General features: G+C 55.3%; 3 protein-coding genes across 4 annotated transcripts; 2 read left to right on the top strand and 1 right to left on the bottom strand.

Annotated features, from left to right (window-relative positions):
* Positions 1 to 1,911: 1,911 nt before the first annotated feature.
* Positions 1,912 to 3,939, bottom strand: TSSK6 (testis specific serine kinase 6). Its single transcript, XM_058727305.1, has one exon. The coding sequence runs from the start codon at positions 3,216 to 3,218 to the stop codon at positions 2,397 to 2,399; it is 822 nt and encodes a 273-aa protein (XP_058583288.1). The 5' UTR covers positions 3,219 to 3,939; the 3' UTR covers positions 1,912 to 2,396.
* Positions 3,940 to 3,991: 52 nt separating this feature from the next.
* NDUFA13 (NADH:ubiquinone oxidoreductase subunit A13) lies at positions 3,992 to 13,667 on the top strand. The gene is made up of 5 exons (XM_058727308.1): positions 3,992 to 4,128; positions 11,465 to 11,543; positions 12,783 to 12,854; positions 13,198 to 13,267; positions 13,491 to 13,667. Exons 1-5 carry the CDS (start codon positions 4,035 to 4,037, stop codon positions 13,608 to 13,610), a joined length of 435 nt encoding a protein of 144 aa, XP_058583291.1. The 5' UTR covers positions 3,992 to 4,034; the 3' UTR covers positions 13,611 to 13,667.
* A 533-nt stretch (positions 13,668 to 14,200) lies between these two features.
* On the top strand, positions 14,201 to 21,773 carry YJEFN3 (YjeF N-terminal domain containing 3). Of its 2 annotated transcripts, none has more exons than XM_058727306.1 (6): positions 14,201 to 14,358; positions 17,583 to 17,691; positions 19,479 to 19,589; positions 19,815 to 19,928; positions 20,010 to 20,138; positions 21,507 to 21,773. In XM_058727306.1, the coding sequence occupies exons 1-6, from the start codon at positions 14,300 to 14,302 to the stop codon at positions 21,753 to 21,755; spliced, it is 771 nt and encodes a 256-aa protein (XP_058583289.1). In that variant the 5' UTR covers positions 14,201 to 14,299; the 3' UTR covers positions 21,756 to 21,773. The 2 variants fall into 2 exon arrangements, with proteins under 2 accessions (XP_058583289.1, XP_058583290.1); XM_058727307.1 differs by having other exon boundaries at positions 14,208 to 14,358; positions 20,010 to 20,160.
* The last annotated feature ends 130 nt before the right edge of the window (positions 21,774 to 21,903 follow it).

Raw genomic sequence — 21,903 nt, 5'->3', positions numbered from 1 at the left:
ACACTAGCTGCAAGAAGCACATTTATGGGGCATTTTCTTGGGGGCTCAAAATTCAGCCTTCAAGTGAGTTTTCACTGAGGCAAGCACAGGCTCCTCAATTGCTCAGGGGTGAGTCTCAAGCAGCTTCTCCAGCCAACAAATGGGACAATTGCCCTGGTCCCTGAGGCCTTGTCCCCTCTGAACTGAGCCACACAGGTCTGTGGCCATGGGGTAGGAGGAGCCCCAGGCCCCATTGCTCACACAGATTAAGGCACATGCCATACCCCAGGCACTAGAACCCCGCCTTGTGACAAGGGCAAGGAGGGAAAGAATGGGGTGTCAGGGAAGAAGTGACTTGTTAGGCCAAGTCTGGAATGAAGACAGAGGGGAAAGTGGTAGGGAATGGCAACAGCCAATGCAAAGGCTCAGAGGTGAGACCAAACCTGGAGAGTCAAGGATAAGGAAGGCAGTGTGGATGGACCACGGGGCAAAAGGATGAAGAAGTGGGTTTCATTCTGAGAGTGGTGGGACCCTTAAGAAGGCTCAGGATGCCATCCTTCAATAACCCACAGCCCTTCCCAACAACCTGGAGGTTGTTCCCACTTCCATTTTCCAAGGTATGGTCCAGACCAGAAGAGACGCTTTTCTAGTGCAAACCAGAGGGGGTGGGTTTTCTCTCAGCTCAGATGTGAACCAGCCAAGACTAGAGGCAAGGCACTTTCCCCTCTCTTAGCCTCAATTGCTTCAGCTGTCTCTTTAAGGGGGTTAGGGAAGAGCTGGTAGTTAACGCCCAGGGCACCTGAGAGCCACGAAGGGTGAGTGAGCAGGAGCAGGGCATGGGCAGACCCACAAGATGATCGGCCTCCTTGGGAAATGTGTGGAGCTCCGATGGAGGCGAGCAGGATTAGGGCTTAGGGGGACATCTCCACACACCGCAAATGAGAGACAGCTGGTGTCACTAAACTCAGTAATCTCATTGCAACAAAAGTCCCCAATCTCCCCCAGGCCCTGTGGAGTCCCCTGTCCAGATACACACCTCTCCACCTCTTCTTCCTCCCTCTCTATTCCAGCCATAGACCTTCCTGGCATTACCCAAACACACCAGCTCCAACATATCTTGGGAACACTTGGAACACTTTCCTTCTCCTATTTCCAGTGACTGATTCCTTCAGGGTTCAGCTCAAATGTCTGCTTCAGTCCTTCCTTGGTAACTCGTCCTTCCCCTCACCCAGCTTTTAGCACAAGTTACAATTCTTTACACGCCATTCATTTTTTACTTGACTTTTTACTTGCCTCCTAGCTGAGGGCAGGGATGGATCCAAGCCTCTTTGCCGAGTCCCAGAGCTTGGCACACAGTAGGCATTCAATAAATGCATGAATGAAGAAAGGACTGAAGTAACCAGCTTGCCCAGCAGTCTCATGCTTTACCCTTGACTCTCCCCTCCCCCTGCCCCAGACAACTTCTTTACCAAGGAAGGACTTTTACTAAGGAGAGTTTCCACCACCTCCCCAACTCCACTCCAGCCTTTTCTGGTTTCAAATTCCAGCTGTGTTCCTGGGCAAATGACATCTGTATGGGCCTCAATTTCCTCATCTGTAAACGCTCAATTTATGTTAAGGCAGGAGGCCCCCACCCCCACGCGGTTCCATCCTTAAACACAGGCAGGGTGCTAGGATCCTTGCTCCCCAGCCCAGCAATTCCATTGCCATCACGACACCTGGGATGGCCCCAAAGCTCTTTCGAGTCGGCTGAGGTTGGGGAGCCCAAAAGTCTGGTTTGAATCTTCCTAATTCCCTTTTGAGACCTAGGACAAGAACCTCAACAAGACTTTTCTACAATGGGGCTCCACGCCTGCCTTCCCCTGCGGGATGAAACCCCCCCCCCCCACACACACACACACTCGGTAAAAGGGGGCCATTGCCAGAGGCAGGTGCGAGAAAGAGCGAGTTTATTGCAAGTTCCAAGGATGCAGCGCCGGGAGCTTGCCGTCCCTCACACGCTTTCGCGGCTGTCTCGAGGAGGGCGCCCTTCACACGCGTCCACTCGCTGGCAGCTCCTCCAAGTAGCCACGTCCTGCCTGCAGCCATCGCTCATTCCGCGCTGGCGCAAAGCTTCCGATTCCTCTCGTCCCTTCCCCTCCCGGGGACTTCTCTTAGGAAACAGAGGAAGCGCTTGCGCCCTCTTGCTCTTGGGATCATGGGGAGAGGAGCTAGATTCTAAACAGGGGCGACTGTAGCCCCAACCATCCAGAGAAAGGAAAAGCGGCGGGGGCGGGGGGGGGGGGGGGGGGAAGAAGGGGGTGTGCGCGTGCGCAGTGGCGCGTGTCGGCTTCGCGGGAGTACGGAAGCACGCCTCACACGCGTGCGCTGCGCTTGCGCAGTGCTCAGGGCGGCGTAAATGGCGGGAACCCCGGCTTCTAGCCAGAGTCCCCAGCACGCAGCCAGCCGTTGCGCGCTACCTGGCCCGCCGAGGGCCTGGAGGACGGGCTGAACTGCAGCAATTCAGCGATCAGGGCCTTGCAGCGCTCGGACACCTCGAAGCCGTCGGGGTAGAGTACGCCGCGCTTCTGGCGCCTGGGCAAGCCAGCGATGTCCGAGTCGTCGAAGGGCATGCACCCGGTGACCATGACGTAGAGCACGACGCCCAGGCTCCACACGTCGTACTTCTTGGGGTCGTATGGGATGCCCAAGAGTACCTCAGGCGACGCGTAGGCAGCCGAGCCGCAGTAGGTGGTGCTCAGGTCAGGATAGCCATGTGCCTGGCGACCAAAGCCAAAGTCAGTGAGCTTCACTCGGCGCTCGTCAGGGCTTAGCAACACGTTTTCGCACTTGAGGTCACGGTGCACCAGGTGGTGGTCATGCAGGTAGCGCACAGCTCCGGCGATCTGCGCGAAGAGGTCGCGCGCCTGACCCCCGGGGATGCGCCCGTTGCGCTGCACTGCCTGCAGCAGGTCGGTGGCAGCCGCCTCCATCACTATGTACAGCTTCCCATTGCACACCTCGATGAACTCGAAGACGTGCACGATGTGCGGGTGCCGCACGCCCCGAAGGATGGACAGTTCGCGGGGCAGGAACTTGTTGACGAAGTCTGGTGGCGCGCGTCGCCGGTCCACCACCTTGATGGCCACCGTGCCCTTGTACTTCTTGGACGTGGCCACCTTCACCTTGGAGTAACTGCCCTCGCCTATCGTGCGTCCCAGCTTATAGCCGAGTTCGCTCAGAAGTTTGTCACCCGACATAGTGGCACCTGGGGCGCGCGGGGAGCAGGAGGCGGCTGCTGTCGGAGGGCGGCCGGACTCCAATCTCGGGCCTAACCCATGGCGCTTGGCACCTGCACACCCGCACCCCCATGTGCCCACTCCCGGGTCCCTGACCCTGCGGAGCCTTTTATTGCCCAGGTAACAGTTTCTGCCTTGTGAAGTGACTGTGGGCGTCACCCCACCTCGGGGTAAGGGCCCCCTGGACCCCGCCCTGCAGGGTCCCCCAAGGCCATCAGGCTTTGTGACTCATAATTGCTCTGAATGCCCCAGTTCCCATTAGAGGCTATTGGCAAGGGGTCTCGACCACGACCGGGAAGCAGAATCTGTGCCTGGCACTGGGGAGGCTCCTCATGAGTCAAATACGAACAACAGTCGTCCCCCAACTTCGTGTACCCAGCCCTAGCCATGTGAAGCTCTGGGCTGCCCGCAGTGCCCCGCGACGGGGAGAAAACGAGAGGGGGCTTAATTCGGTGACCTGGCTCTGAATGGTCTGAGCATCGCACCAGAGGGAAGGTGTAGGGGAGGGAGGTCCTTTAGGGCAAGGGCCCAGGCGACCGGACGAGCTCCAGGCGTCTACACCTACTGGGCTAAGCTCCGTCTGAGAGAAGAAATAGAGTCCTCGGCTGCAGCCTGGTTGCCCAGAGGATCCCTGAACCCAGTCCCGGAGCTCTACCTCGCTGTAGGACCGCTACTAGTCCTGCCTAAGACATGCGCGGTACGTTCCGCCACACTCATCATGGCGGCGGCCGCCGGACGTAACTTCCGCCCGCGGTCGGAAGCACGGGTCCTGCGAACATGGCAGCGTCGAAGGTGAAGCAGGACATGCCCCCGCCGGGGGGCTATGGCCCCATCGACTACAAACGGAACCTTCCACGTCGGGGACTGTCGGGTTAGTGTCGCGCTGCGCCGGGGTGTCAGGGTTGGGACTTCAGGGCGCCGCGAAGGGAGGTGGAACCCGAGGATCCCCTATCGCTTCTGTAGTAAGAGGCTGCTACTGGCACTCAGGGCCATCCAGAGTAAAACTGGTGCGGAAACGGGAACATTGAGGGAATTTAGAAGATGTTCCTTTCTGGTAGTCCCTACCTGTGGATGTCCCAGGAATATGTATTCTTAAATTTTTCAGATGTTTTAATAACATTTTAAAATTGTGTTATTGGGTTCAACACAGAAAAATGTAAAAAAAAAAAAAAAAAGTAGAAGGGTCACATGCTTTGCACCCAGGGCTAACAGAGAAATACAAACTTTTAAACATGGGTAAATACATTTCCCATAACTCGAGGAACTTTACATTTAATGTTACGCAAATATGCCTCAATTAAAAAAATATATATGGGCATGGTTTAAAAAAAAAAAAAAGGTAATTCAGCCAGTGGGAAAGTTAGTATCAGGTGAAAACTCAAGCTCTTCCCAAGCTCTTGGCTTTTTTGTGGCCCACAATAGAGGTTGGCAAACTTTTTCTATAAAGGCCCAATAAATTTTTTATGCTTTGTGGGTGCCTGGGTGGCTCAGTCGGTTAAGTGTCCGACTTCGACTCAGGTCACGATCTTGAAATTTGTGAGTTTGAGCTTCCTATCCGGCTCTGTGCTAAGAGCTCAGAGCCTGGAGCCTGCTTTGGATTGTGTGTCTCCCTTTCTCTCAGACCCTCAGCCCTTCCCCTGCTCATGCTCTGTCTCTCAAAAATAAATAAACATTGGGGTGCCTGGGTGGTTCAGTGGGTTAAGCATCTGGCTTTGGCTCAGGTCACGATCTCACGGTTCCTGAGTTCGAGCCCAGCGTTGGGCCCTGTGCTGACAGCTCAGAGGCTGGAGCCTGCTTCGGATTCTGTGTCTCCTCCTCTCTCTGCTCCTCTCCTGCTCACATTCTGTCTCTCTCTCTCTATCTCTCACAAATAAATAAATAAACAAACAAATGTTAAAAAAATTAAAAAAAAATTTTTTTTAATGTTTATTTATTATTGAGAGAGAGAGAGAGAGCACGAGCGGGGGAGGGGGAGAGAGAGAGGGAGACAAAGAATCTGAAGCAGGCTCCAGGCTCCCAGCCGTCAGAACAGAGCCCAACGTGGGGCTCGAACCCACAATTTGTGAGATCATGACCTGAGCTGAAGTCAGACACTTAACCAACTGAGCCACCCAGGAGCCCCTAAAAAATTTAAAAAATAAAAAAGATGTGATTCAGTTAACTTGCTAGTAAATCGATCCTTTAAAAAAATAAATAAACATTAACAATTTTTAAAAAATTATGCTTTGCTAGCCAGAGGCTCTCTATCCACTGCCGCTGCTTTTTTTTTTTTTAAACAACTGTTTACAAACCTAAAAGTGTTCTTAGCCCGAGGGTCATTAAAAAAAAATAGGTTACAGGGGCGCCTGGGTGGCTCGGTCGAGCATCCGACTTCGGCTCAGGTCATGATCTCACGGTCCGTGAGTTCGAGCCCCGCGTCAGGCTCTGTGCTGACAGCTCAGAGCCTGGAGCCTGTTTCAGATTCTGTGTCTCCCTCTCTCTCTGCCCCTCCCCTGTTCATGCTCTGTCTCTCTCTGTCTCAAAAATAAATAAACGTTAAAAAAAATAAAAAATAAAAAATAAAAAAAACAGGTGACAGGCTAGATTGGCATCACATTGGCACTTGACTCATCGTAGAATAGATTGAACAAATACAATGTGATGTGAATGTCTTCATTTGTTTTCTCAGAGTATAACTTAACACCCAGGCCAGTGTATCCCTCAGGTGTGTGGCATGAAGTCTGTTTATGCCTGTGCACCTGTGTGACCTGTACCCAGACCAGGCTGTAGAAGGGTCCCAGCCCTTGGTCCTCCCTGGACTCCTAGTCAGCATCTCTCTCTCTTTCTCTCTTTTTCTGTCTTTTAAAGTTTATTTATTTATTGGGGGGGGCGCAGAGCCCGATGAGGGGCTTGAACCCACAAATCGTGAGATTATGACCTGAGCTGAAATCAAGACCCCAATGCTCAACCAACTGAGCCACCCAGGTGCCCCTCTTTTTTATTTTTAAGTCACAAATGTGCCCTTAATCCCAGTCCTCTTCCAGTTCATGACACAGTAGTGCTTCTATACCATTATCTAGGGTTAGGCCTCCTGGTTGCAACCCCTTCACACCAACTCGCATTGTACTACATACAAACCCATCCCAGTCTTTCCTGGCTGCAGAGGGGTGAGGAAGAGACCCCTTTTGGCGGCGTGGTCTTTGTGTATGTACGTGCTTTCAGTAATTGCTTGTTGAATGCGCACGTGGCACTGAGCCCTGTCTGGAGGAGCTCACAGCCTAGCAGAGGAGATTAAAATAATCACACCAGAACTTCTCATTTTGGTGAGGTCCCAGATAACCAAGGCCTGCTTTACCCAGGGTGGGCTGGAAGGACCTCTCTGAACAATCCCCAAGGTGGAGGGAACAGCAAGTGCAAAGGCCCTGCTATCCATCCTGCGCCCCACCCTAACCATCTTTCCTGTGCCCCTCCTCCAGCCTTGCTTTTGAGCCTTGTTCTCATTAGCCCTACCCTCCCTTGCTCCTGTAAGGCACCCAAGCCTGGCACCCACTCCCCTTCTCTCTGCCTACATCACTCTCCACTAGTGTCCTAGAACATGCCAAGCTGGCTCAGACCTTCTTTTTTTTTTAATTTTTTTTTTTTTTAACGTTTATTTATTTTTGAGACAGAGAGAGACAGAGCATGAACGGGGGAGGGGCAGAGAGAGAGGGAGGCACAGAATCGCAAGCAGGCTCCAGGCTCTGAGCCATCAGCCCAGAGCCCGACGCGGGGCTCGAACTCGCGGACCGCCAGATCGTGACCTGAGCCGAAGTCGGACGCTTAACCGACTGAGTCACCCAGGCGCCCCTCAGACCTTCTTTAATTTATGCTGTTCCCAAAGTGACTGCTACCTCCATCTTTTCCACTCAGCTCTCTTCTCTCCGCTCCTTCCTGTGCCCAATAGGTGGGCCTTTTTTTTTTTTTTTTCAAAATTTTTTTTTTTTAATGTTTTTTATTTATTTTTGGGACAGAGAGAGACAGAGCATGAACGGGGGAGGGGCAGAGAGAGAGGGAGACACAGAATCGGAAACAGGCTCCAGGCTCCGAGCCATCAGCCCAGAGCCTGATGCGGGGCTCGAACTCACGGACCGCGAGATCGTGACCTGGCTGAAGTCGGACGCTTAACCGACTGCGCCACCCAGGCGCCCCGGGCCTTTTTTTTTTTTCCTTTGTGTCTTTAACATTTTTATTGAAATTCACAAACCAGACCAGACCATTCACCTATTTCATGTGTACAAATTGTTGATTTTAGTCTATCCAGAGTTGCGTAACCATCCCCCGGATCTAAGTTTATAACACTTGCATTACTCCAAAAGGAAGCCCCATGAACAGTCACTCCCCATCCTCCCTCCCCCAGCTGCTGGCAACCACCAGTCTGCTTTCTGTCTGGTATGGATTTGCCTGTTCTAGATATTTCGTATAAATGGGTCCTACTCTATGTGGCCTTTGGTGTCTGGTTGCTTTCACTCAGCAGGATGTTTTTATTTTTTGTTTTTATTTTTTATTTATTTTTTATATTTAAAATTTTTTTTTAACGTTTATTTATTTTTGAGATAGAGAGAGACAGAGCATGAACGGGGGAGGGTCAGAGAGAGGGAGACACAGAATCCGAAACAGGCTCCAGGCTCCGAGCTGTCAGCACAGAGCCTGATGCGGGGCTCGAACTCACAGACTGCGAGATTGTGACCTGAGCCAAAGTCGGCTGCTCAACCAACTGAGCCACCCAGGCGCCCCCTTTTTTTTTTATTTATTTTTTATTTTTTAATGTTTTTATTTTGAAAGAGAGAATATGTGCGTGGGGTGGGGGGGTGGGGGTGGGGGCGGGCAGTGAGAGATGGGGAGAGAGAGAGAGTCCCAAGTAGGCTCTGTGCTGAGGGCCCTCAGCACAGAGCCTGACTTGGGGCTCAATCCCACTAACTGAGAGACCGTGACCTGAGCTGAAGTCAAGAGTCAGATGCTTAACCGACTGAGCCTCCCAGGCGCACATAATGTTTTTAATGTGAATATTGTAGCGTGTGGCAGTTTCTTTCTTTCTTTTTTTTTTTTTTTATGGTTAAATAATATTCTTGTGTGAATGGACCACAGTTTGTGTATCCATTTACCACTTGATGGACATTTGAGTTGTTGCCACATTTTGGCTGCTGTGAGCATTCCTGTGCAAGCTTCTGTGTGGAAATGTTTCATTTTTCTTAAGTGAAATTTCATCCAGGAGTGGTCTAGCTGGGTCAGATGGTAACTCCACATTTAACCTTTTGAGGAACTGCCACACTGTTTTCCAAAATTAGCTGTTCTGTTTTACGTTTCTACCTGCAGTGTATTGAGTTCCAGTTTCTCCATATTTGGATAACACTGATTATTTTCCTTTTTTTTTTTTTCTTTTTTCTTTTTAAAATTCTAGCCATTCTGGTGGGTGTGAGGTGGCATCTCACTTTGGTTTTGATTTGCATTTCCCTGGTGACTAATTATTTGGGGCATCTTTTCATGTGTTTATTGGCCATTTGTATAACTTCCAGGAGAAATGTCTTCAAGTCCTTTGTACTTTTTTTTTTTTTCTTGGAGAGAGAGAGAGAGCTGGAGAGGGGGCAGAAGGAGAGAGACAGAATCTCAAACAGGCTCCCCACTGTTAGTGCAGAGCCCGATGAGGGGCTTGAACCTATGAGCCGTGAGACCATGACCTAAGCTAAAATCAAGAGTCAGATGATCAACTGACTGAGTTACCCAGGTGCCCCTGTACATTTTTTTGATTGGGTTCATCTTATTACTGAGTTTGCAGAGTTCTTTATACATTTTGGATGTCATTCCCTTATCAGATACAGGATTTTCAAGGATATTCTTCCATTCAGCTTGTTGACAGTATCGTTTGTGGCACAAAAGTTTTTCATCCCCATGAAATCTAGTTCATCTTTTTTTTTTTTTTTTCTTTTTGCCACTTGTGCTTCTGGTGCCAAAGCTAAGAAGCCATTATCTCATCCAAGGTCTCAGAGACTGACTCATCTGTTTTCTAAGAGTTTTATAGTTTTAGCTCTCAAATTAAGGTCTTTGATCCATTTTGAGTTAATTTTTGTGCATGGGGGAAGGAAAAAGTACACTTTATTCTTTTGTGTGTGGTTGTCCACTTATCCAATTTGCTGAAAGACTATTCTTTCCCCGTTGAATTGTCTTGGCACCCTTGTCCAAAATCAATTGACCGTGAATGTGAGGGTTTATTTCTGGACTCCCAGTCAGCTCTGTTCCGTCGATGTACATGTCTACCCTGGTGCCGTGCCACGCTATTTTATCTTGTACACACAGCTGGGTGTTAAGTTTTGAAACTGTAAAGTGCAAGTCCTCCCCCTTTGTTCTGTTTCAGAATTGTTTGGTTAATCTGATCCCACGAATTTCACAATCCGCTCTTCAGTTCCTGTGGGGCTGGTAAAGGGTAAAGGGTACCGCGCTGAATCGGTACCTTAGTTTGGGGAGGGCTGCCGTCTGAACAGTGTTAAGTTCCACTACGTGAACACAGGATGTTTATTTATTCAGGTCTTCTTTACTCATGGCCTGCACCCCCTTCTGGGCGTGCCCTTCGTCAGCCTCCACCACCAGACGGGCAGCTCCTGAGGCACAGACCCGTACTGAGGGATTGGGGTCTCAGCCTCGCCACTGTCAGCAAGAAAGGGCTGCACCATTGTAAAGGCCCCCTTATTGGAATTTATTTTACTCAGGGGCCCACGCGGGTGCTTGGTGTGAAGGCAAGAGGTTTCCGTGAGGACAGCCCGGGCTTATCCCCTGGGTCGAAAGAAGAGGCCCCTGGGCTTCTCTGCAGCTACTGAAAAGAAAGAGGCAGCTCTTCTAAAACGCTCCTGCCCAGCACAGGTGGTCAGCCATGTGTAAGAGCCACAGGTGCACTGGAAGCTGGTCCCAGGCGCTTGGGCCTCGAGAAAGGTTCTGCCTCTGTGCACAGGAACCAGGGTGCCCTCGTTGTCCCACCTTCAGTAACATGGAAGTATCTTACTCAGCTCATATTTTTAACAGGTTTGACTGAGGGGCTAAAAAATCTAACCAGTTCCTCATGCATCTCTGGGTCCAGCAGAGGTGCCAGAAAAGCCCTGTGCTGGAGCTGAGCTGAAGAAGAAGGACGAAGACCAGGACAACAGAGGCCCCTTGCAGACACGGAGCAGGGCTGCGACTCCCAGAGTCCCCACTGTGCACCCCCACAGGTTCTAGGGAGTGGCCTTACCCACTATTTGCTGGTCATTTAGTGGCTGTTAACTGGAACTTGACCTGCCTGAGCTTGTCAGTTCTTCCCAGCAGCCACGAGGCCCGTCCAGGGAAGAGATCACAACTCAGAAGATGAGAGGGTATGGGGTGAGCCAGTCCCAGCCAGGCCCCAGGCAGCTTGGGCTTCCCTGAAGACCCCAGCAGGCCCACAGCCTGTCAGTCAGAATTATAGCGCAGGTGCCTGCTGGTGCCAGTAAATATTCATGGCAGCCTCTGTCCCCTGGTGTCCAGGCAGGGGGCTTGACCCTGCTGGGCCAGGAAGCAGCAGCACCCCCGGGAGACCGGGGGGGGGGGAGGGGGGGGCTGGGCCACCCCTGCAGGGCACTGCTTGCCTCTGGCAGCCCCTCCCAGCTCCTTGTGGGCAGCACTCAGAGAAGTGGCCCAGGCAGCCGGAGCCACCATGGAGCTGGGCCCAGCTGTAGATACTACCCTTCCCCGTGGAAGCACCTGCTGACTGGGAACCAAACAACAAGATTGTGGGGCTGGGGCCGCCCGATCATAAACAGCAAGGCCTTCGGGCCCTCCTGCAAGCCCTGCTCAGCCTGTACCTTCCAGAAACGGGGATGGGGGGATGGGGGGCAGAGGTGTGTCAGCCGCAGCTGCCGCACTTGTCAGAGGAAAGCTGAGGCAGCCTGGTGTCCTTGCCTGCAAGGCAGGTGCACGGAATCGAGAGTCGTCTGCAGTTGGGAAGGACGGGTCCAGGGGAGAGGGCTGGCGGACGTTCCATAGAGACAAAAAAAGAATCTGAAGAAATACGCACTAGAGACGGTACTGGCCATCTCTAGGAGGGGGTCACTAAGATTTTCACCTTCTCTCGCGTCCGTATTTCCGGTGTCCGTGCACAGCAAGCAGATTGTGCTTCATGAGAAGGAACTACAAGGGGTGGCCTTTCCCGAGGGTAGGCGCTGAGCTGGTGCCCCCTTTCCCCACAGGCTACAGCATGTTTGCTGTGGGCATCGGGACCTTGCTGTTTGGGTACTGGAGCATGATGAAGTGGAACCGAGAGCGCAGGTAGGCCCCAGGCTGGGGACCGTGGGGTGCACCTGTGGTCTTGGTGTCCCTCGGGGCCCTTCATCAGCCCCTCAAGGCTCAGGAAGTATGGGCCTTCCAGAAAGAAATGGCAAGAAAGGAGCTCTTCACCAGGTGTCTCTTGGCCTCCGCTGCTAGGGACTCGAGGGTTGGGATTAGGACAACCCATCAGGTGGAGGTGGAGGGCAGGCTCAGGACATGCTCATTTACTGGTTTTTTTGTCAGTGTCAACCAGGCAAAGAGGACAATAAGGGCTTAGAAACAGGCCATGCAACACAATGACCCCGCCAGCCACATGGGGCCTGAGGGACCGAGGCAGATAGTGGCCTCCATTCAGACTCTCGCTGCCTCTAAGCTGTCAGGATGCCCTGCCAGGTGACCCCTTCTGATTGGCCCCTTACTGGCTGGGCCCCTTTGCCCTGCCACACCCTGTGATATGTGTCCTTAGCACCCCCTTTGAGCTCACTTGCCCCCCCACAAGTCTGGGAATCCCCAAGGGTGGTGGCGGAGAAGGCCAGCCTGTGTCAGGTGCTCAGCATTGTTGAGTGAGCTCAAACCGGGTCCAGCTGCCCCACATGCACCACCCACAGGAGTATGGACACGGTGACAATAGTGTGGGGCTGTGGTGGGGCCAGCAGCCTGGGGTGGGGATGCTCCTCTGGGTTTGGGAAGATGGGAGGAGGTGTGAGGGCTGGAGTGGGGGCTGAACTTCATCCAGACCCTTCCCTGTGAGGCTGTGAGATTTCTGGCGATGAGGGGACACGGCCAGGGGCCACATCACTGGGTGCCGCGCCCTCAGTATAGATGGGGCTGGTGGCTTGGAACACACAGAACTGCCTGCCCCGGGCTCACACCCCAGGGTTATTTTGACAGGAAGGGGATATGGTTTTGTAGGGCCCAGAGCCCTGTGATGAAGGTCCCATCCCCAGTCCCCAGTTCACCACAATCATCAGGCCAGGGCTATTTTTAGGATTAAAAACTAAAGTTTTTAACTGAAAAGAAAGTGCGAAGCCATCAGTCTTGTAGACCAGTGCCTGTGCCAGCCCATGTGCCCACACCCCGCCTTCTCATCTTCTTGTGGGTAGAGCTTACTCCCCAAGCCTGCCCCACTCACTTGCCTCTCTGCCGGCTCCCCTCCCCACGCATCAGCCTGAGTCTGAGGCCACATCACCCACCCCGAACTCCAGCCTCATCTGGTCTGTTGGTTTTTGGGTTTCACAGGCGCCTGCAGATTGAGGACTTCGAGGCCCGCATTGCGTTGATGCCACTGTTGCAGGCAGAGAAGGATCGGAGGTGGGGCTGCTGGGACCAGGGTTGGAAGGTCACAGGCCTGAGTGTCCCAGCCCGCAGTGCAGGACATGACAAAAATGATTTGGGGGCTGACAGCTGTGTCCTGGCATATGTGGGGGAGACCCAAGGGCTAGAATAGGAAGGCTCCCTGGAGGAGGGGACATTGAGGCTGCAGCAGGAGGACAGTAAATGTTTGTAGGGGAAGGAAAGGACAAGAAGGGTTGGCACATGCAGGGTTGGGAGTGGCAGGAGGTGATTGGGGTGGAACAGGAAAGGATCTGGCACGTCTTTTTGGGAGTCTCTCGGTGCTCAGGCCTGTCCCCTACCGCCCATTCCATCCCCACAGGGTTCTGCAGATGCTTCGGGAGAACCTGGAGGAGGAGGCCATCATCATGAAGGACGTGCCTGACTGGAAGGTGGGCCCTGGGTAGGGAGGGTGGGGGTCCAGGCCCCCTGCAGGAACACAGCCTCCCAGGGAAAACCTGGAGCCGAGAGGGGTAGTGGGTGCCAGGCGTGAGGAGGGGAAGGCAGCAGCTTTTGGTGTAGGCACGGTAGTCACCAGGCCTAGTGGGATCCCAATAGGCAGTGTGGGCCTGAAGGGGTAGCTGCACCGTCACCCATACCCCACTGTTCCCACAGGTGGGTGAGTCTGTGTTCCACACAACGCGCTGGGTGAACCCCATAATGGGCGAGCTCTACGGGCTGCGCACGAACGAGGAGATTCTCAACGCCGCCTACGGCTTCACGTGGTACACATAGGGGCCTGGACCCCTGCACCCTCCCCACTGGAAAGAATAAATGCTCTGGAGACCTGTTTGCCTGTGTCCCAGCGACTGAGGGAAGGCTCGTGGGACACCATTGGGTTACACACGGCCTGGGGATATAGGGTCTAGACCTGGGGTCTCTGCAGAAGATGCCAGGTAGGGTGGTTTCAAAACCCACCCAGAGACTGCCCCTGGATCCATCAGCCTTGGCTCAAGAATATGCCTGGATTTTCCTACCTCTATTGAAGTCCTCGTTGTCAGCAGCCCACCCCTCCAGGCCGGGGCTCCCCATCCTGCACCCTGGGCTCATCAGTAAATGGGGGATCTGAAGAGTGGAGCATGGGGTGGAGGGGTGTCAGAGGTAGGTCCCCTTGCCCCCAGGCCAAGACCCCATGACAGGGGTAGCAGGTCCGTCGCTACCCGTCCGTGCCTTGCCCTGCTAATACCCGCGTCTCTACTATTCTCCGTCCCCAAGGCAACTCCGCTCCTGGCACCAAAGGGTTAAATCTGCCTGCGCCCGCCAGCCAATCCCTGCGCGCAGCGCCTTCGCGGTGTCACCTGATTGGCGGATACACAGGGTGGGCGGGAAGGGAGGAGGACCGAGGACGCCCCCATCTGCCCTGGGATGCTCTTAAAAGGCTGTGGCGGTGGCAGCCAGGCTGCGCGTCCCGGCTTACCCTGGCCATGAGCAGCGCGGCCCGCCCGGACCCAGTGGAGGCGCCCGAGGAGCGGCGTTTCCTCAGGTCAGCCGGGGATGGGGACGTCAAAGACCATGGCAAGGATGCGGCCCCGAGGCAAGGGCATGGCTGGGAGGGGGGCATCACGGGCAGGATAGATCAGAGGAAGGGCATGGCCGGGATGGGGCCTGGGGGGATCCAAGGCCCACCCCGCATTTCGCTGGAAAGACGAAGCCTGAAGCCTGCTGCTGCCAAGGTCTCCTAGCCGAGTTGCCAGGGAAACTGCATCCTCCTCAGCCCGCCCTTCTGAATTATTCAGAACACCACCAGTAGCTCTCCCATCACCCTTCAACCCAATCAAGGCCCACCTCCCCTTTCCATCGCACCCAGGGACCCTGGCGCTCCCACCCTCCTCCCCCCGTCTTCTCTGGGAAGAGCTGAGCTGTTAGCTCCTCGCTCACACCCCTCTTGGTGTGACTATCTTCTTGTCCAGAGAGGGAAACTGAGGGCTGGGGAAGGAAGCCACTGCCTGAGCCAGGGCTAGGGGGATTTTTGAACACCTGGACCACTTGCCAGTAGTTTGATTGGATTTGGGGTCTGAAATAGGCAGCTGTGGCTGTGTCTCCCACCTCGTCCTGAGTCCTCATCTTATGTCCTCCTTTAAGTCCTTGTGCCCTGGGACATCAAGCAGGGCTGTGGACCTCAATGGAAACCAGATTTGGCTGACAAATCTGTCCTCTGCCCACTGTCCATTCAGGCCCTCAGGGCAGATACTGTCCAGTGACTGACTGATGTCCAGATTGAGCCTGTAGACCCAGCACATCCTAGGCAGAAGGAAGCTGGATCTGCGATTTCATCTGGCGGGGGGGGGGGGGGGGGGGGGGATTGTGTGGGGTCTCAGATGCCAGCTGAGGGGTGATGGGGCACCGTGGGGCGGGTAGGAGTGGAACATGGCAAGTGGAGAGGAAACAATGAGGTAAGAGACATAATGGGCGTGTAGGTGTGGTGAGGAATTTGAATATTCTCTGAATATTGAGGAGCCATAAGTAGGTTTGAGACAAGTGGTGATGTCATCTGGCATTCAAGTTTCAGAGCTCCGTGGCTCTTGTGTTGAGTTTGGGGGCCATGAAACTGCTGTAGGCAGCCAGATGGGCAAGATGGTGGGCCGGTGGGCAGAGGCCTGAAGGTGGAGAAGCAGAGGGAGCCAAGAGAGCAGGGAGGGTCTGGCACGGGTGCCCTGGCCTTGGCTTCACCTTCATAAGGGCCTGCTCCTGGAAGTATTTTGGGAGTGTCAGGCCCAGTTCCTTTGAAAGCTGGCCGCTTCAGCCTTCCTGCTTGTGGGGGAATCCTGGTCCTCACAGCTCCTCTCATCTGGGAGCAGCAAGAGGCACCCTCATAGCTGAGCCCCCTGCCCTGCCCAGTCCCACATGGCTCTGCCCTGTTTCCCTCCCCCACCAGCCCTAATTCCCACTCATACCCGACCCAGAGCTGCCACCGTCGCCACTCCCAGGCTCCTAGCCTGAACCATCCTCTGCCCGTGGAGTCCCCATTATCACTCTAATGACCAGTTAGGCAGGGAGATAATGTTCCAAGTGGTGGCCTGAGGCCAAAACTTTGGGGCAGAGGAAGAAAAGGAGGAATGGGTGGTCCTCCCACACTCCTCTCTGCCCTCCTGTGGGGGCAACAGCCAGACCCGTCACAAGTTGAAGGTGGAGGAATGAACCACATTCCCAAACACCTTCTCCCATGTTCCTTCCTGGGACCTAGGTGGCCTGCCCAGAGGGGTGCTCCTCATTTGTCCCACCGTGAGCTCCTTTTCCTCAACTGGTCTTTCAACCTTATTTGAAGTCAGGTGGGGTTGAATCTGGCTCTGGTTGTTGGGATGATTCAGGGCATGTAGACTCCCTGCCCTAAGCCTCCATCCATCTCCCGCATCTATGTGGACCCCCGAAGTGCCTTTCTGACCCAGTTTCTGTTTTGCTTGCTCCGCTCTAGCCACACTGGCCTCACTTCCGTCCCTAGAATCTGCCAAGCTCATTCCCACCCTCGCTGTTCTTACCACGTGGATTACCTCCCATAGTGCTCCAGGCCAGCTCCTCCAGAAGTCCTCCCTGATCCCCCATCCCACAGCAGTCCTTACTTATGCCCCTCCTCCTGCCCAGCCTGATCACACTGCAAAAATTGGCCAAAAGATTGTGGTCTCCTCACAGAACTGAAGGAAGGAACCTAAAGATTCATCCTAAGAAACCTCTGCTGTCTGTAGGTCTGCCCCTGCCTCTTTGCTCACACTCTATCCATGGCTCTGGAGACAGACACCAAGGGCAGAAGTCTCGGTTTTTCCCCTTTTGTTTCCTGGGTGACCCTGGGCAAGTCACTTGGCTTCTCAGAGTGCTTGAATGTTCTGATTCTTCTGGGCCTGGTCCTACTACCACTACTATGCTCTCTAGGGTCTGCTGAGGTGGGGGGGTAGGTGCTCCTTGGAAGGTCCCTAAGCCAGGGCCAGCTTGGTCCCTGCTCTTAATAGGGCCCAACGCTTAGTTTCATGCTGTTGTCATTATCTGAAAATTCTTAAATCTTAAATAGCGGGCCCCATGTTTGCATTTTGAAATGGACCTTGAAAATTATCTGGCCTATCCTTCCTGCCTTTACTTTTGCAAAAGAGGAAGCAAAACTCAGATGTGACAGAGCCCAGTCACTCGGTGAGTTGATGGCAGACCTTCACCCCAGATGGGTAAGCCCCAATTCTCTGGCCACAATTATTGCAGGGTCACCAATAAGGCCCCATAGCCGTGGGCTCCCCATCCACCTCCCTAAGTGAACCCCTCTGCAGCCTTCAAAATCCGCCTCCCTCGGGCACCACCCCCCTCCCCAGGCCAGTCTGCCTCCTCCAGTGTTCTGGAGCTTGCTCAGCGGTTTCCACTGCATGCAACTGGCCCCTCGCCCCCATCAAAGTCTCTCACGCTCCATTCCTCCTTCTGGGTTCTTTCCGCGGTGGGGGCGGGCGCATCTGGGCCCGGCTCCAGTCTCCCACGCTTTGGGGCAATAGAACCAACACGCGCCGCCACGCCTCCCTCGACCACCAGAGGGCGCCCGTGCCTTGGGCTTCAGCTTAAACCTTCCGCGGTGCCAGTCAACCGCCAGCACGTCTGGTGGGGAAACTGAGGCGGGGGGGGGGGGGTGGGCATTAGGGCCTAGCTGGAGATATTAGTGGAACATTACCGGTTCCATCTGAGCCTCTCTCTCTGTCTTTCTGTGTGTCTTTGAGCGTCTCTCCCCACTCTGTCCCCCAGCACTGCAGAGGCGGCAGCCCTGGAGCGGGAGCTGCTGGAAGATTATCGCTTTGGGCGGCAGCAGCTGGTGGAGTTGTGTGGCCATGCTAGTGCTGTGGCTGTGACCAAGGTATCTAACCCCTGATCTTTGACCTTGACCCCAACCAGATGGCCAGCCTACCAGAGCAGAGGAGGCCTAGCTGCATGAGCCCTGTGGTCAGGCTGATCCAGGACTCAAGAAGCCCCTTTTTGTGTGGAGCCACTCCAGCCCATCACTCAGGTGGGGAAACTGAGGCCCAGAGAGGATCATCACTGGTCTAGACCAGGCAGGGACCCAAGACCCCAGGTGTCAGTGAGGGTCAGGGCAGATAGAGAAGTCCCCAGAGACTTGGAGGCCGGGGAGCAGAGACTAAAGCTGCTGCAGGATGGTCCTGAGGTCCTTGAGGTACAGATGTGACCACCTGCCTCTGCCATCAATTGGATCTCCGTAAAGGAGACATAGGTTCCTGGAGGCCGAGTACCACCCCCACACCCCCCCGCCATGCTGCAGATGAGGAAACTGAGGCCCAGAGGCAGGGGTGGCCTGCATAGTGTAGGTCCTAGGGAGGAGTTAGCAGAGTCCCAGCCTCGAGGTGCCTGCAAGGGATGCGAGAGTGATAAGCAACGAAGATGCTGCTATCCAGTGCCTTTGGTCATGTTGCCAAACCGAGGGCCTGTTTCCCCCTCCAAAGAAAGAGCAATAAACTGACACCAGCTAATAAACACAAATGCCTTAGAGAAGTGCCCGATGGTGTCAGGGCTCCTACATGTAACCCTTCTCTGCCTCCCTGTCTTCCTCTTCTTGTCGCCACTGCAGACTTTTGTTGAACACAATTGCTTTCTTCATGTAGGCTCAGTTGTTTTTTTTTTTTTTTTTTAACATTTCTATTTCAAATGAAACATCCTGAGTGAAGGTCCCGAAGGAGAAGGAAATGGCGAAACCCCAAAAGTAAAAGTAAACCCAGTGTAGTGAACTCCTGCCTGGCCCTTGCTGACCAGTTGCCGTCCAGTTTTTGCCCCGAAAGCCCCAAGTCTGTCCAGAGGACCCTCAGCCCCAGTCAAGCTGGAGTCACTGTTGCCTCCCTCAGTCTCCGGTCTCAGGGCTCCGCACCTGGCTTAGTGTGGTCGCAGGTGGCTCAGGACCTCACCGAGACCTTGGGGAGGAGACAAAAAAGGTATACCTGGCTCTCTGTGTGGTTGGAGGTCAGGGTACAGCCAGGCCCCCTGGGGTGCCCTGTCTCCGAGAGAGGCCCCATGTCAGTGCCACCGTCACTCCCAATCGATAGAGGCCAAGTGAGGCTGGGAGAGGAGAGGGGGCAGAGGCCATGCAGAGAGTCAGGGCAGGGCTGTGACTTGAACACCAGTGCTCTTAACTCCTGTGTTAAAGAGACTGATGCACAGGCCCACAGAGACACAGAGAGAAAGATAGATGAAGACAGAGGCAGATGGAGGGAGACAGGGCATCTCTGGTTGGAAAAAATACCCTCCCTCTGTCCCCCCCCCCCAACTTTGGGGCCTCTGGGAGGGCTGAGGCCTGGAAACGTGGGCGGGGGAGGGGCAGCCACTGCGGTGGAAAAAGGTGGAAGAATGTCTGCAACTCAGGCCGAGAATAAACAAACCACACTCTGGGCGCCGGGTGGTGGCAGAAGGCACGTTTTCCTGCTCCAGCTTGGCAGAGCCTGAAGCAAGGACTCTGCATCTCCAAGGAGGAAACTGAGGCCCCAAGGGGCTACGCCCCTTGCCCAGAATGTCTTTCCTCCGGTTCTATTGCCTCCGGGCCCATGGCCGTTCCTTCGCTACTCCGAGCCTCAGTTTCCCCACCCGAATAAGGAGGAATTCCAAGCATCATGCCTTTGCCTTTGCTGTGCCCCCTGCCAGGTGTTCCCCTTGCCAACTCTCTCCCGGAAGCAGAGGACAGTGCTGGTCGTGTGTGGCCCGGAGCAGAACGGGGCAGTGGGGCTGGTCTGTGCCCGGCACCTGCGGGTGTTTGTGAGTAGCAAGGACCCCCTTGGCCTCCTAGGGTCACCCCCTCAACCCTGTCCCCGCAGAAATTGCTTCCTCCTCTTGATAGTGTCCCAGGAGGGACAGAATATGCCCAGTGCTTGCCCCAGGCAGGGTCTCTGGCCTCATATCCAGATCTGGGGGCTAAGTAAGGCCCAGTAGGAAGCCTGGAAGGGCCCTCAGGGCCGACTCCTTTCTGCCCCTCCCCACCAGGAGTATGAACCAACCATCTTCTACCCTACACGCTCACTAGACCTGCTGCACCGGGACCTGACTACCCAGTGCGAGAAAATGGACATCCCCTTCCTGTCCTATTTGCCCACAGAGGTCAGCGCTTGGTGGCAACTGAGGGGGGAAGGGGGGGGGCAGTGCCCAAAGGCCACCTTCTAACCATGCCCGCCCTCTCAGGTCCAGCTCATCAACGATGCCTATGGGCTGGTGGTGGATGCCGTGCTGGGCCCTGGTGCGGAGCCGGGAGAGATCGGAGGCCCCTGCACTCGTGCGCTGGCCACACTCAAGCTGCTGTCCATCCCCCTTGTGAGCCTGGACATTCCTTCAGGCATGCCAGGCAGGCGGGGGGGGGGGCATGTTGGGGCCTTGGGAGGGGGGCCCTCTGCACCCCAGTTTCTGATGGGCCCAGCCTGTCTGCCTTCTCTGAGCCTCAGTTTCCCCAGCGTGGATGGCTCATGCACTCTGGGTGAGGGTCACGTCCATCCCTAAGATGGGGAAGACAGAGGCTGCTGCCCAGGTGATCCCATGTCCCAACCCCTCCACACCCGGCCCAGCATGCCCGCTGCCCACCCTGGCCCAGTTGCCTGGGCAGACGTGAGCTCACTCGGCAAAGGCCTCGCCCGTCCTGGCCGCCGCCCCACGCCTGTTGGAGCCATTAGGCGACGGGCAGACGGAACAAACAGCTGCTGGCCAGCCGGACCCTCCACAGGGGTGGCCATACTCAGGGGGATGTCCCCCAGCTTTCAAGACCTCAGGGCCACCCCCAGCAGGGTGCCACAGAGCAAGGGGTTAGCTATGAAGAGGGGAGCTGTCTGGTCTGAAGGTAGAGACTAGGGTCACAGAAGGAAGGATTAAAGTCAGACGGAGAAGGCTTTTAGTTAGTGGCTCCAGACTCTGGTCAGACGCAGGGGAGAAGCCAAGGCCCCTAGTCTGAAGGTAGAGGCTCATTTGAGAGCTGGCAGAGGCTAGGGCACAGTGAGGGAGGGGGCGGGGTCCTGTCAATTCAAAAGGCAAGATCTAGTGTGAGGATGAACACAGAGATGTCAGGTCAGAGGGAGGAGGATGGACGTCGGGGTTGGGTGGGGAGGGGGCCACATCCTGTCAGAGGCAAGGACCAGGAGTAAGGAGACAGGTCTTAGGGGGGGAGGCTTGCCCGAGGATGAAGGCCAGTCTGTCCTGAGTGGAGAGGGGGGATCTGGTCAGAGGAGGAAGGCTGGCTAGGAAGCCTGGGTGGAAAGAGGCTCTAGTCGAAGAGGGGAAGGTCAAGATCGATCGGGAGGGAGGAATTGGGACAGATGCTGGGTCCAAAGGCAGAGGCATGGGTCTGACTGGGAAAGGGCAGCAGGTGGAAACGATGTAGTCTGAAGGCAGAGGCTGAGTCAGATGGAGAAGAAAGGTTGGTTGCATGATGGCAGCAGGGGCAGAAAAGATGAGGGCCGACGCCCTGGTCATAGGAGGAGGGAAACATCTCCAAGGAAGGGGAGACACTGGTCTGAGGGCGGAGGCTCAGTACTATGGGGAGGCAGGTCTGACCAAGCCTCACGCGTCGGAGAGCAGAGGCTGAGTCTGATGGGGAAGGGGAAACGGGTGGAGAGGAGGCAAGACTCTCTCCCCCGAAGGCAAGCACCCCTCCCAGCTCCCGATTCCCCCACCCTCCCCACCTCCCTCCCTCAGGCTGGGACGCCGAGACCGGCGGCGGCGACGCCGAGGACGGGCTCCGACCGGACGTGCTGGTATCGCTCGCTGCGCCCAAGCGCTGCGCCGGCCGCTTCTCCGGCCGCCACCACTTCGTGGCCGGCAGATTCGTGCCCGACGACGTGCGCCGAAAGTTCGCTCTACGCCTGCCAGGATACACGGGCACCGACTGCGTCGCGGCGCTCTGACCGCCACCCGCGTCCCCGCGGCTTGGACCCCCGCCAATAAACAGACGTCCCCCCACCACCTCGCCTCCGCCTCCTCTGTGCGCCGGGTCCGCTGCGGGGGTGGGCAGACTCGGGGAGGGACTTCCCGCCGCCCCCCGGAGCCCAAGGCTGGAGGCACGGAGGGTAGTCGTAGAGCGGGACTTCCCGCT

This window comes from Neofelis nebulosa, chromosome 4 (assembly GCF_028018385.1).
Source record: "Neofelis nebulosa isolate mNeoNeb1 chromosome 4, mNeoNeb1.pri, whole genome shotgun sequence".
Classification (NCBI taxonomy): Eukaryota; Metazoa; Chordata; class Mammalia; order Carnivora; family Felidae; genus Neofelis; species Neofelis nebulosa.
The sequence above is the reverse complement of the archived record's forward strand: the minus strand, read 5'-3'. Positions and strand labels throughout refer to the sequence as shown.

Coding starts and splice junctions, on each gene's coding strand:
- TSSK6 (XM_058727305.1), bottom strand. CDS start 3,218: ATGTCGGGTGACAAACTTCTGAGCGAACTCGGCTATAAGCTGGGACGC.
- NDUFA13 (XM_058727308.1), top strand. CDS start 4,035: ATGGCAGCGTCGAAGGTGAAGCAGGACATGCCCCCGCCGGGGGGCTAT. Junction 4,129..11,464: donor TCCACGTCGGGGACTGTCGG/GTTAGTGTCGCG, acceptor CTTTCCCCACAG/GCTACAGCATGTTTGCTGTG. Junction 12,855..13,197: donor CAGGCAGAGAAGGATCGGAG/GTGGGGCTGCTG, acceptor CCATCCCCACAG/GGTTCTGCAGATGCTTCGGG.
- YJEFN3 (XM_058727306.1), top strand. CDS start 14,300: ATGAGCAGCGCGGCCCGCCCGGACCCAGTGGAGGCGCCCGAGGAGCGG. Junction 14,359..17,582: donor GAGGAGCGGCGTTTCCTCAG/GTCAGCCGGGGA, acceptor TCTGTCCCCCAG/CACTGCAGAGGCGGCAGCCC. Junction 17,692..19,478: donor GTGCTGTGGCTGTGACCAAG/GTATCTAACCCC, acceptor GCCCCCTGCCAG/GTGTTCCCCTTGCCAACTCT.